The sequence below is a fragment of the Eleutherodactylus coqui genome, chromosome 4 (assembly GCF_035609145.1).
Source record: "Eleutherodactylus coqui strain aEleCoq1 chromosome 4, aEleCoq1.hap1, whole genome shotgun sequence".
In the NCBI taxonomy this organism is placed as follows: domain Eukaryota; kingdom Metazoa; phylum Chordata; class Amphibia; order Anura; family Eleutherodactylidae; genus Eleutherodactylus; species Eleutherodactylus coqui.
Window position 1 is genome coordinate 302,681,116 of NC_089840.1, and position 16,094 is coordinate 302,697,209.

A 16,094-nucleotide genomic window follows, 5' to 3' on the forward strand; every position below is an offset into this window, starting at 1 on the left:
GCTCGGCGTCTTCAGCTGCCGCTCCTCCCCGCCGCCCAGTGCCTTCTCCTTACTCCATGCTTGCAGGGCGGCCGGCTGCTCTCATGACTGATTCCCATCTGGTCCTGCAGCTGCAGCTCCCTCTTCCCCCTCTCACTCACCTGAGCTAATCACCAGCCCGGACCAAACCACCCGCACCGGAGGGGAGTTCTGTGGGGTCCTGCTGTCATCCCCCTCAGGCAGGAGTAATGGGTCCCCCCGCCCAAAAGAATGGAACAGTCCATAAAGTTTGCGCAAACGTGCAAAATGATGAGAAAAAGTGTAAAGAGCTGAAGAGAAAGAGACGATGGAGGAAGAGGAAGGCGAGACGGAGCGGAGGCGGAGCTGCGCAGCGGGTAACGGCGCTAATTACCGCCATCATTAGCAGAAGCCTCATTATGTAATTAGGGAGATGAGAGTCATAAACAGCTGATGAGGAGGAATCGCCCCATTACACGGCAGGAGTGGCGATTATCAGCCTGCAGGGCCCCTCACCCCATTATATGGCGGGGGGCGATGGGGGTCATTCTCTACAGTGCCTATTATCAGCCTGCGGGGCCCCTCACCCCATTATATGGCGGGGGGCGATGGGGGTCATTCTCTACAGCACCTATTATCAGCCTGCGGGGCCCCTCACCCCATTACATGGCGGGGGGCGATGGGGGTCATTCTCTACAGCACCTATTATCAGCCTGCGGGGCCCCTCACCCCATTACATGGCGGCGGGAGATGGGGGTCATTCTCTACAGCGCCTATTATCAGCCTGCGGGGCCCCTCACCCCATTACATGGCGGGGGAGGCGATGGGGGTCATTCTCTGCAGTGCCTATTATCAGCCTGCGGGGCCCCTCACCCCATTACATGGCGGCGGGAGATGGGGGTCATTCTCTACAGCACCTATTATCAGCCTGCGGGGCCCCTCACCCCATTACATGGCGGCGGGAGATGGGGGTCATTCTCTACAGCACCTATTATCAGCCTGCGGGGCCCCTCACCCCATTACATGGCGGGGGCGATGGGGGTCATTCTCTACAGTGCCTATTATCAGCCTGCGGGGCACCTCACCCCATTACATGGCAGGACGGGAGATGGGGGTCATTCTCTACAGCACCTATTATCACCCTGCGGGGCCCCTCACCCCATTACATGGCGGGGGCGATGGGGGTCATTCTCTACAGTGCCTATTATCAGCCTGCGGGGCACCTCACCCCATTACATGGCAGGACGGGAGATGGGGGTCATTCTCTGCAGTGCCTATTATCAGCCTGAGGGGCCCCTCACCCATTTACATGGTGGGGGGAGATGGGGGTCATTCTCTACAGCACCTATTATCAGCCTGCGGGGCCCCTCACCCCATTACATGGCGGCGGGATATGGGGGTCATTCTCTACAGCGCCTATTATCAGCCTGCGGGGCCCCTCACCCCATTACATGGCGGGGGGAGATGGGGGTCATTCTCTACAGCACCTATTATCAGCCTGCGGGGCCCCTCACCCCATTACATGGCGGGGGCGATGGGGGTCATTCTCTACAGTGCCTATTATCAGCCTGCGGGGCCCCTCACCCATTTACATGGTGGGGGGAGATGGGGGTCATTCTCTACAGCGCCTATTATCAGCCTGCGGGGCCCCTCACCCCATTACATGGCGGGGGGCGATGGGGGTCATTCTTTACATCGCCTATTATCAGTCTGAGGTACCCATCACCCCATTACATGGCGGGGGGCGATGGGGGTCATTCTCTACAGTGCCTATTATCACCCTGCGGGGCCCCTCACCCCAATACATGGTGGGGGGGGGGGGCGATGGGGGTCATTCTCTGCAGCGCCTATTATCACCCTGCGTGGCCCCTCACCCCATTACATGGCGGGGGGCGATGGGGGTCATTCTCTGCAGCGCCTATTATCAGCCTGCGGGGACCCTGACCCCATTACATGGCGGGGGGCGATGGGGGTCATTCTCTACAGCACCTATTATCAGCCTGTTGGGCCCCTCACCCCATTACTTGGGGGGGGGGGGGAGTTGGGGGTCATTCTCTACAGTGCCTATTATCACCCTGCGGGGCCCCTCACCCCATTACATGGTGGGGGCGATGGGGGTCATTCTCTGCTGTGCCTATTATCAGCCTGCGGGGCCCCTCACTCCATTACATTGGGGGGAGATGGGGGTCATTCTCTGCAGCGCCTATTATCACCCCGCGGGGACCCTGACCCCATTACATGGCGGGGGGAGATGGGGGTCACACTCTACAGCACCTATTATCAGCCTGCGGGGCCCCTCACCCCATTACTTGGGGGGGGGAGTTGGGGGTCATTCTCTACAGTGCCTATTATCACCCTGCGGGGCCCCTCACCCCATTACATGGCTGGGGGGGGGGGGGGGGGGAGGGATGGGCGTCATTCTCTGCTGTGCCTATTATCAGCCTGCGGGGCCCCTCACCCCATTACATGGCTGGGAGGGCAATAGGGGTCATTCTCTACAGCCTGAGGGACCCCTCACCCCATTACATGGCCGGAGGGGATATGGGGGTCATTCTCTGCAGCGCTTATTATCAGCCTGCGGGGACCCTCACCCCATGACATGGTGGGGGGGAGATGGGGGTCATTCTCTATAGCGCCTATTATCAACCTGCGGGGCCACTCACTCCATTTCATGGCTCGGAGGGCCTAAGGGACCTCTCACCCTACTACATGGCGGGGGAGATGGGGGTCATTCTCTACAGCACCTATTATCAGCCTGCGGGGCCCCTCACCCCATTACATGGCGGGGGGAGATGGGGGTCATTCTCTACAGCACCTATTATCAGCCTGCGGGGCCCCTCACCCCATTACATGGCGGGGGGAGATGGGGGTCATTCTCTACAGCACCTATTAGCAGCCTGCGGGGCCCCTCACCCCATTACATGGCGGGGGGAGATGGGGGGTCATTCTCTACAGCACCTATTATCAGCCTGCGGGGCCCCTCACCCCATTACATGGCGGGGGGAGATGGGGGTCATTCTCTACAGCACCTATTATCAGCCTGCGGGGCCCCTCACCCCATTACATGGTAGTGGGATATGGGGGTCATTCTCTACAGTGCCTATTATCAGCCCGCAGGGCCCCTCACCCCATTACATGGCGGGGGAGATGGGGGTCATTCTCTACAGCACCTATTATCAGCCTGCAGGGCCCCTCACCCCATTACATGGCGGGGGGAGATGGGGGTCATTCTCTACCGTGCCTATTATCAGCCTGCGGGGCCCCTCACCCCATTACATGGCGGGGGCGATGGGGGTCATTTTCTACATCACCTGTTATCAGCCTGCGTGGCCACTCACCCCATTACATGGTAGTGGGATATGGGGGTCATTCTCTGCAGTGCCTATTATCAGCCTGTAAGACCCCTCACCCCATTACATGGTGGCGGGGGGGAAGTTGGGGGTCATTCTCTGCAGTGCCTTTTATCAAGAAAGGCACAAAAATTAGCAGTTCTCCGGAGTCGTCGCGTCCTGAGATTGGAGCCGTACATCGTGGCAGCGCAATGGCTGACGGCCTGTGAATACCAGTAATGTTCGAGGTTATGATTGTCGCACAGGGTAGACTGGCGGGATGTTCCCTGCGGTATTTGCCATCTGCCCCAGTAATCCCCCTCTACAGCCCCCTCTAGTGGTGAAGGTTATCTATGTTCCCGCATGTTTTAGCTGTTTTTACCCCCACAAAAGCGCAGCAACTACTACAGCAGAACCGCGGCACGAGAAAAGCTGCTGGAGGCGAGGGGCTCTGAAGACCCTCCGGCATGGCAGAGGCTATGGCCGACACTCTGCGGGACGCGCGCAGCCTATTGTTCCTTCCGATTTTCAAACCAAGAAATCTGTCTGAAAATGGCGCCCATTCCTGTGAGTCGCACGCCTCTTCTAGTCGCACGAGTATTTGGAGTAACCATGGCAGCACGTCGCAGCGGGCACCAGCGGCCGCCCATGTGTGGGTTGTGTCCGAGATTCTTCGGCACCACTGTTGAGCCGTCCGTGTTCCCTGAGTTCACACAGACGCAGTATGGAGGCGCTAACAGTCGCGGTTTTGTGTAGTTTTCGCTCGCCCATGTGAACCCCCCCTGGGGCTCCGCTGACACGGGCGCCCCTGCTGTCCTGAAGTTGGCATCAGAATCCGCCCTTCTTACTATCTGAGTTCAGTCGGCATCTGCGACGAACTTCATGTGGAAGAGAGCTGAAATCTGTGAAGAAAACCGTGCTTGTTATGGAGGTGGCCGGGCGTTGGGAAGGATCAGGCCTATTGAAGTGGACTCATACCCATCTGACCCATCGCGGTTACGTAAAACGCTGTGCCAGATTACTGTTAAACCTGCATCAGAAGAACCCGCCATGAACTTGTCGCGGTGTGAATGAGGCCAACGCAGCTGCTGTCTGTGGGCGCGGATGACGCTGTATACGACGGGTCGCACGGCGCTGCCATGTTATAACCTTCTCCCTCTGGCAGATTTGGTGTTAACGAGCCCTTAAGGACAGACAGGCCGCCCCCATCGTAGCGGACGCTCGGCCTCTTCATAATGCACCAGACTGTTTGCGACCAATGGTAGCAAGACGAGCAACGCTGGATATAATCTGTGGCCCTCAGGTACATTTAAGGGCCCCAACAAGGTGTTTTTGGTGGAGCTGGACGTTCTGTAGACCCCGATGACTTGCAGCTCATCTCTCCTCTGATGTCTTCACAGATTCCAAGGGCGAAACATCTCTACGGTGCACAGAGCAGGATGAAGAGCCCTCCAACAAAGTGCTTGCAGCGGGTCAGAGAGATGATCTACAGACCTCACACCCTGCAGAGTTCACCCACAATGCCGCTGTGAGTCCCGCAGCTGAGGGTGGGCGCTGCCAGATGAGCCTTTTGGCGGTATGTGGGCCTGATGCCTCTGGGGGCAGATGTTACGGTACCTACAGTACAGGAGCACCACTGGAGCCGCGATTCCTTCCTGCCAGCGGCCAGTTCCAGCCAGTCAACCTAAAAATGACAGGCACCTTCCCAACAGTGGTTCCAGTGCCCCGACGCTCGGCTCGCTGCGCAGCCTCATGTAAGATGCCCACCTTCATGTATAATACAGGACTAGAGGGAGAGCGACCCAAATCGAAATGCCATGAAGACAGTACAGAAGAAATGGCTGCACCAAACAGGAAGAAGAGTCGTACTCTATACAACATCGGTGAGACCTGTAATGTAGATGAGACTTATTATAATTCTGCCCCCTATGTACAAGAATATAACTACTATAATACTGCCCCTATGTACAAGAATATAACTACCATAATACTGCCCCCTATGTACAAGAATATAACTACTATAATACTGCCCCCTATGTACAAGAATATAACTACTATAATACTGTCCCCTATGTACAAGAATATAACTACTATAATACTGCCCCCTATGTACAAGAATATAACTACTATAATACTGCCCACTATGTACAAGAATATAACTACTATAATACTGCCCCCTATGTACAAGAATATAACTACTATAATGCTGCCCCCTATGTACAAGAATATAACTACTATAATACTGCCCCCTATGTACAAGAATATAACTACTATAATATTGCTCCTATGTACAAGAATATAACTGCTATAATAATGCCTCCTATGTACAAGAATATAACTACTATAATACTGCCCCCTATGTACAAGAATATAACTACTACAATACTGCCCCTATATACAAGAATATAACTACTATAATACTGCCCCCTATGTACAAGTATATAACTACTATAATACTGCCCCCCTATGTACAAGAATATAACTACTATAATACTGCTCCTATGTACAAGAATATAACTACTATAATACTGCCCCCTATGTACTAGAATATAACTACTATAATACTGCTCCTATGTACAAGAATATAACTACTATAATACTGCCCCCTATGGACAAGAATATAACCACTATAATACTGCTCCTATGTACAAGAATATAACTACTATAATACTGCTCCTATGTACAAGAATATAACTACTATAATACTGCACCCCATGTACAAGAATATAACTACTATAATACTGCTCCCTATGTACAAGAATATAACTACTATAATACTGCCCCCTATGTACAAGAATATAACTACTATAATACTGCCCCCTATGTACAGGAATATAACTACTATAACACTGCCCCCTATGTACAAGAATATATCTACTATAATACTGCCCCCTATGTACAAGGATATAACTACTATAATACTGCCCCCTATGTACAAGAATATAACTACTATAATACTGCCCCCTATGTACAAGAATATAACTACTATAATACTGCCCCCTATGCACAAGAATATAACTATTATAATACTGCCCCCTATGTACAAGAATATAACTACTTTAATGCTGCTCCCTATGTACAGGAATATAACTACTATAATACTGCCCCCTATGTACAAGAATATAACTACTATAATACTGCCCCCTATATACAAGAATAGAAATACTATAATACTGCCTCCTATGTACAAGAATATAACTACTATAATATTGCCCCCTATGTACAAGAATATATCTACTATAATACTGCCCCTATTTACAAGAATATAACTACTATAATACTGTCCCCTATGTACAAGAATATAACTACTATAATACTGCCCCCTATGTACAAGAATATAACTCCTATAATACTGCCTCCTATGTACAAGAATATAACTACTATAATACTGTCTCCTATGTACAAGAATATAACTACTATAATACTGTCTCCTATGTACAAGAATATAACTACTATAATACTGCCCCCTATGTACAAGAATATAACTACTATAATACTGCCTCCTATGTACAAGAATATAACTACTATAATACTGCCCCCTATGTACAAGAATATAACTACTATAATACTGCCCCCTGTGTACAAGAATATATCTACTATAATACTGCCCCCTATGTACAAGAATATAACTACTATAATACTGCCCCCTATGTACAAGAATATAACTACTATAATACTGCCTCCTATGTACAAGAATATAACTACTATAATACTGCTCCTATGTACAAGAATATAACTACTATAATACTGCCCCCTATGTACAAGAATATATCTACTATAATACTGCCCCCTATGTACAAGAATATAACTACTATAATACTGCCCCCTATGTACAAGAATATATCTACTATAATACTGCCCCCTATGTACAAGAATATAACTACTATAATACTGCCCCCTATGTACAAGAATATAACTACTATAATACTGCTGCTATGTACAAGAATATAACTACTATAATACTGCTGCTATGTACAAGAATATAACTACTATAATACTGCCCCCTATGTACAAGAATATAACTACTATAATACTGCCCACTATGTACAAGAATATAACTACTATAATACTGCCCCCTATGTACAAGAATATAACTACTATAATGCTGCCCCCTATGTACAAGAATATAACTACTATAATACTGCTCCTATGTACAAGAATATAACTAGTATAATACTGCCCCCTATGTACTAGAATATAACTACTATAATACTGCCCCCTATGGACAAGAATATAACCACTATAATACTGCTCCTATGTACAAGAATATAACTACTATAATACTGCTCCTATGTACAAGAATATAACTACTATAATACTGCACCCCATGTACAAGAATATAACTACTATAATACTGCTCCCTATGTACAAGAATATAACTACTATAATACTGCCCCCTATGTACAAGAATATAACTACTATAATACTGCCCCCTATGTACAGGAATATAACTACTATAACACTGCCCCCTATGTACAAGAATATATCTACTATAATACTGCCCCCTATGTACAAGGATATAACTACTATAATACTGCCCCCTATGTACAAGAATATAACTACTATAATACTGCCCCCTATGTACAAGAATATAACTACTATAATACTGCCCCCTATGCACAAGAATATAACTATTATAATACTGCCCCCTATGTACAAGAATATAACTACTTTAATGCTGCTCCCTATGTACAGGAATATAACTACTATAATACTGCCCCCTATGTACAAGAATATAACTACTATAATACTGCCCCCTATATACAAGAATAGAAATACTATAATACTGCCTCCTATGTACAAGAATATAACTACTATAATATTGCCCCCTATGTACAAGAATATATCTACTATAATACTGCCCCTATTTACAAGAATATAACTACTATAATACTGTCCCCTATGTACAAGAATATAACTACTATAATACTGCCCCCTATGTACAAGAATATAACTCCTATAATACTGCCTCCTATGTACAAGAATATAACTACTATAATACTGTCTCCTATGTACAAGAATATAACTACTATAATACTGCTCCTATGTACAAGAATATAACTACTATAATACTGCCCCTATGTACAAAAATATAACTATTATAATACTGCCCCCTATGTACAGGAATATAACTACTATAATACTGCCCCCTATATACAAGAATATAACTACTATAATACTGTCTCCTATGTACAAGAATATAACTACTATAATACTGTCCCCTATGTACAAGAATATATCTACTATAATACTGCCCCCTATGTACAAGAATATAACTACTATAATACTGCCCCCTATGTACAAGAATATATCTACTATAATACTGCCCCCTATGTACAAGAATATAACTACTATAATACTGCCCCCTATGTACAAGAATATAACTACTATAATACTGCCTCCTATGTACAAGAATATAACTACTATAATACTGCCCCCTATGTACAAGAATATAACTACTATAATACTGCCCCCTGTGTACAAGAATATATCTACTATAATACTGCCCCCTGTGTACAAGAATATAACTACTATAATACTGCCCCCTGTGTACAAGAATATAACTACTATAATACTGCCCCCTATGTACAAGAATATAACTACTATAATACTGCCTCCTATGTACAAGAATATAACTACTATAATACTGCTCCTATGTACAAGAATATAACTACTATAATACTGCCCCCTATGTACAAGAATATATCTACTATAATACTGCCCCCTATGTACAAGAATATAACTACTATAATACTGCCCCCTATGTACAAGAATATATCTACTATAATACTGCCCCCTATGTACAAGAATATATCTACTATAATACTGCCCCCTATGTACAAGAATATAACTACTATAATACTGCCCCCTGTGTACAAGAATATAACTACTATAATACTGCCCCCTATGTACAAGAATATAACTACTATAATACTGCTGCTATGTACAAGAATATAACTACTATAATACTGCTGCTATGTACAAGAATATAACTACTATAATACTGCCCCCTATGTACAACAATATAACTACTATAATACTGCCCCCTATGTACAAGAATATAACTACTATAATACTGCTGCTATGTACAAGAATATAACTACTATAATACTGCCCCCTATGTACAGGAATATAACTACTATAATACTGCCCCCTATGTACAAGTCTATAACTGCTATAATGCTGCCCCCTATGTACAAGAATATAACTACTATAATACTGCCCCCTGTGTACAAGAATATAACTACTATAATACTGCCCCTATGTACAAGAATATAACTACTATAATACTGCCCCCTATGTACAAGAATATAACTACTATAATACTGCCTTCTATGTACAAGAATATAACTACTATAATACTGCCTTCTATGTACAAGAATATAACTACTATATTACTGCCCCCTATGTACAAGAATATAACTACTATAATACTGCCTTCTATGTACAAGAATATAACTACTTTAATACTGCCCCCTATGTACAAGAATATAACTACTATAATACAGCCTCCTATGTACAAGAATATAACTACTATAATACAGCCTCCTATGTACAAGAATATAACTACTATAATACTGCCCCCTATGTACAAGAATATAACTACTATAATACTGCCTTCTATGTACAAGAATATAACTACTATAATACTGCCCCCTATGTACAAGAATATAACTACTATAATACTGCCTCCATGTACAAGAATATAACTATTATAATACTGCCCCCTGTGTACAAGAATATAACTACTATAATACTGCCCCCTATGTACAAGAATATAACTACTATAATACTGCCCCCTGTGTACAAGAATATAACTACTATAATACTGCCCCCTATGTACAAGAATATAACTACTATAATACTGCCCCCTATGTACAAGAATATAACTACTATAATACTGCTCCCTATGTACAAGAATATATAACTAGTATAATACTGCCCCCTATGTACAAGAATATAACTACTATAATACTGCCTCCTATGTACAAGAATATAACTACTATAATACTGCTCCTATGTACAAGAATATAACTACTATAATACTGCCCCCTATGTACAAGAATATATCTACTATAATACTGCCCCCTATGTACAAGAATATAACTACTATAATACTGCCCCCTATGTACAAGAATATATCTACTATAATACTGCCCCCTATGTACAAGAATATAACTACTATAATACTGCCCCCTGTGTACAAGAATATAACTACTATAATACTGCAGCCTATGTACAAGAATATAACTACTATAATACTGCCTCCTATGTACAAGAATATAACTAGTATAATACTGCCTCCTATGTACAAGAATATATCTACTATAATAATGCCTCCTATGTACAAGAATATAACTACTATAATACTGCTCCCTATGTACAAGAATATAACTACTATAATACTGCCCCCTATGTACAAGAATATAACTACTATAATACTGCCCCCTATGTACAAGAATATAACTACTATAATACTGCTCCCTATGTACAAGAATATAACTACTATAATACTGCCCCCTATGTACAAGAATATAACTACTATAATACTGCTGCTATGTACAAGAATATAACTACTATAATACTGCTGCTATGTACAAGAATATAACTACTATAATACTGCCCCCTATGTACAAGAATATAACTACTATAATACTGCTGCTATGTACAAGAATATAACTACTATAATACTGCCCCCTATGTACAGGAATATAACTACTATAATACTGCCCCCTATGTACAAGTCTATAACTGCTATAATGCTGCCCCCTATGTACAAGAATATAACTACTATAATACTGCCCCCTGTGTACAAGAATATAACTACTATAATACTGCCCCTATGTACAAGAATATAACTACTATAATACTGCCCCCTATGTACAAGAATATAACTACTATAATACTGCCTTCTATGTACAAGAATATAACTACTATAATACTGCCTTCTATGTACAAGAATATAACTACTATATTACTGCCCCCTATGTACAAGAATATAACTACTATAATACTGCCTTCTATGTACAAGAATATAACTACTTTAATACTGCCCCCTATGTACAAGAATATAACTACTATAATACAGCCTCCTATGTACAAGAATATAACTACTATAATACAGCCTCCTATGTACAAGAATATAACTACTATAATACTGCCCCCTATGTACAAGAATATAACTACTATAATACTGCCTTCTATGTACAAGAATATAACTACTATAATACTGCCCCCTATGTACAAGAATATAACTACTATAATACTGCCTCCATGTACAAGAATATAACTATTATAATACTGCCCCCTGTGTACAAGAATATAACTACTATAATACTGCCCCCTATGTACAAGAATATAACTACTATAATACTGCCCCCTATGTACAAGAATATAACTACTATAATACTGCCCCCTATGTACAAGAATATAACTACTATAATACTGCCCCCTATGTACAAGAATATAACTACTATAATACTGCCCCCTATGTACAAGAATATAACTACTATAATACTGCCCCCTATGTACAGGAATATAACTACTATTATACTGCCCCCTATGTACAAGAATATAACTACTATAATACTGTCCCCTGTGTACAAGAATATAACTACTATAATACTGCCCCCTGTGTACAAGAATATAACTACTATAATACTGCCCCCTATGTACAAGAATATAACTACTATAATACTGCCCCCTGTGTACAAGAATATAACTACTATAATACTGCCCCCTATGTACAAGAATATAACTACTATAATACTGCCCCCTATGTACAAGAATATAACTACTATAATACTGCTCCCTATGTACAAGAATATATAACTAGTATAATACTGCTCCCTATGTACAAGAATATAACTACTATAATACTGCCCCCTATGTACAAGAATATAACTACTATAATACTGCCCCCTATGTACAAGAATATAACTACTATAATACCGCCCCTATGTACAAGAATATAACTACTATAATACTGCCTCCTGTGTACAAGAATATAACTACTATAATACTGCCCCCTATGTACAAGAATATAACTACTATAATACTGCCCCCTATGTACAAGAATATAACTACTATAATACTGCCCCCTATGTACAAGAATATAACTACTATAATACTGCCCCCTATGTACAAGAATATAACTAGTATAATACCGCCCCTATGTACAAGAATATAACTACTATAATACTGCCCCCTATGTACAAGAATATAACTACTATAATACTGCCCCCTATGTACAAGAATATAACTACTATAATACTGCCCCCTATGTACAAGAATATAACTACTATAATACTGCCCCCTATGTACAAGAATATAACTACTATAAAACTGCCCCCTATGTACAAGGATATAACTACTATAATAGTGCCCCCTATGTACAAGAATATAACTACTATAATACTGCCCCCTATGTACAAGAATATAACTACTATAATACTGCTCCTATGTACAAGAATATAACTACTATAATACTGCCCCCTATGTACAAGGATATAACTACTATAATACTGCCCCCTATGTACAAGAATATAACTACTATAATACTGCCCCCTATGTACAAGAATATAACTACTATAATACTGCCCCCTATGTACAAGAATATAACTACTATAAAACTGCTCCTATGTACAAGAATATAACTACTATAATACTGCCCCCTATGTACAAGAATATAACTACTATAATACTGCTCCTATGTACAAGAATATAACTACTATAATACTGCCCCCTATGTACAAGAATATAACTACTATAAAACTGCTCCCTATGTACAAGGATATAACTACTATAATAGTGCCCCCTATGTACAAGAATATAACTACTATAATACTGCCCCCTATGTACAAGAATATAACTACTATAATACTGCCCCCTATGTACAAGAATATAACTACTATAATACTGCCCCCTATGTACAAGGATATAACTACTATAATACTGCCCCCTATGTACAAGAATATAGCTACTATAATACTGCCCCCTATGTACAAGAATATAACTACTATAATACTGCCCCCTATGTACAAGAATATAACTACTATAATACTGCCCCCTATGTACAAGAATATAACTACTATAATACTGCTCCCCTATGTACAGGAGTATAACATCTATAGTACTGCCAACTATATATAGAAGGATATAACTACTATAATACTGCTCCCTATGTACAAGAATATAAATACTATAATACTGTCCCCTATGTACAAGAATATAACTACTATAATACTGCCTCCTATGTACAAGAATATAACTACTGTAATACTGCCCTCTATGTACAAGAATATAACTACTATAATACTGCCTCCTATGTACAAGAATATAACTACTATAATACTACCCCCTATGTACAAGAATATAACTACTATAATACTGTCCCCTATGTACAAGAATATAACTACTATAATACTGCCCCCTATGTACAAGAATATAACTACTATAATACTGCCCCTATGTAGAAGAATATAACTGCTATAATACAGCCTCCTATGTACAAGAATATAACTACTATAATACTACCCCCTATGTACAAGAATATAACTACTATAATACTACCCCCTATGTACAAGAATATAACTACTATAATACTGCCCCCTATGTACAAGAATATAACTACTATAATACTGCTCCTATGTACAAGAATATAACTACTATAATACTGCCCCCTATGTACAAGAATATAACTACTATAATAGTGCCCCCTATGTACAAGAATATAACTACTATAATACTGCCCCCTATGTACAAGAATATAACTACTATAATAGTGCCCCCTATGTACAAGAATATAACTACTATAAAACTGCCCCCTATGTACAAGAATATAACTACTATAATAGTGCCCCCTATGTACAAGAATATAACTACTATAATACTGCCCCCTATGTACAAGAATAGAACTACTATAATACTGCCTCCTATGTACAAGAATACAACTACTATAATACTGCCTCCTATGTACAAGAATATAACTACTATAATACTGCCTCCTATGTACCAGAATATAACTCCTATAATACTGCCCCCTATGTACAAGAAAATAACTACTATAATACTGCCCCCTATGTACAAGAATATAACTACTATAATACTGCTCCCTATGTACAAGAATATACCTACTATAATACTGCCCCCTATGTACAAGAGTATAACTACTATAATACTGCTACTATGTACAAGAATATAACTACTATAATACTGCCCCCTATGTACAAGAATATAACTACTATAATACTGCCCCTATGTACAAGAATATAACTACTATAATACTGCCCCCTATGTACAAGAATATAACTACTATAATACTGCCCCCTGTGTACAAGAATATAACTACTATAATACCGCCCCTATGTACAAGAATATAACTACTATAATACTGCTCCCTATGTACAAGAATATAACTACTATAATACTGCTCCTATGTACAAGAATATAACTACTATAATACTGCTCCCTATGTACAAGAATATAACTACTATAACACTGCCTCCTGTGTACAAGAATATAACTACTATAATACTGCCCCCTATGTACAAGAATATAACTACTATAATACTGCCCCTTATGTACAAGAATATAACTACTATAATACCGCCCCTATGTACAAGAATATAACTACTATAATACTGCTCCTATGTACAAAAATATAAATACTATAATACTGCTCCTATGTACAAGAATATAACTACTATAATACTGCCCCCTGTGTACAAGAATATAACTACTATAATACTGCCCCCTATGTACAGGAATATAACTACTATAATACTGCCCCCTGTGTACAAGAATATAACTACTATAATACCGCCCCTATGTACAAGAATATAACTACTATAATACTGCCTCCTATGTACAAGAATATAACTACTATAATACTGCTCCCTCTGTACAAGAATATAACTACTATAATACTGCCTCCTATGTACAAGAATATAACTACTACAATACTGCCCCCTATGTACAAGAATATAACTACTATAATACTGCTCCTATGTACAAGAATATAACTACTATAATACTCCTCCTATGTACAAGAATATAACTACTATAATACTGCCCTGTATGTACAAGAATATAACTACTATAATACTGCCCCCTATGTACAAGAATATAACTACTACAATACTGCCCCTATGTACAAGAATATAACTACTATAATACTGCTCCCTATGTACAAGAATATAACTACTATAATACTGCCTCCTATGTACAAGAATATAACTACTATAATACTGCCTCCTATGTACAAGAATATAACTACTATAATACTGCTCCCTATGTACAAGAATATAACTACTATAATACTCCTCCTATGTACAAGAATATAACTACTATAATACTGCCCCGTATGTACAAGAATATAACTACTATAATACTGCCCCCTATGTACAAGAATATAACTACTACAATACTGCCCCTATGTACAAGAATATAACTACTATAATACTGCTCCCTATGTACAAGAATATAACTACTATAATACTGTCCCCTATGTACAAGAATATAACTACTATAATACTGCCTCTATGTACAAGAATATAACTACTATAATACTGCCCCCTATGTACAAGAATATAACTACTATAATACTGCCTCCTATGTACAAGAATATACCCACTATAATACTGCCCCTATGTACAAGAATATAACTACTATAATACTGCTCCTATGTACAAGAATATAACTACTATAATACTGCCCCCTATGTACAAGAATATAACTACTATAATACTGCCTCCTATGTACAAGAAT

The 16,094-nt window shown here is 40.7% G+C and overlaps 1 protein-coding gene across 1 annotated transcript in view; it reads left to right on the top strand.

The window, feature by feature from the left end:
• Window positions 1-325: 325 nt before the first annotated feature.
• LOC136626802 (homeobox protein NOBOX-like) overlaps window positions 326-16,094 on the top strand; it is a gene marked incomplete at its 3' end in the record, with an annotated part of 32,534 nt that continues 16,765 nt past the window's right edge. Inside the window, 2 exon segments of the mRNA XM_066601807.1 lie at window positions 326-374; window positions 4,727-5,209. Of these exon segments, the coding sequence (XP_066457904.1) occupies window positions 326-374; window positions 4,727-5,209 (532 nt within the window).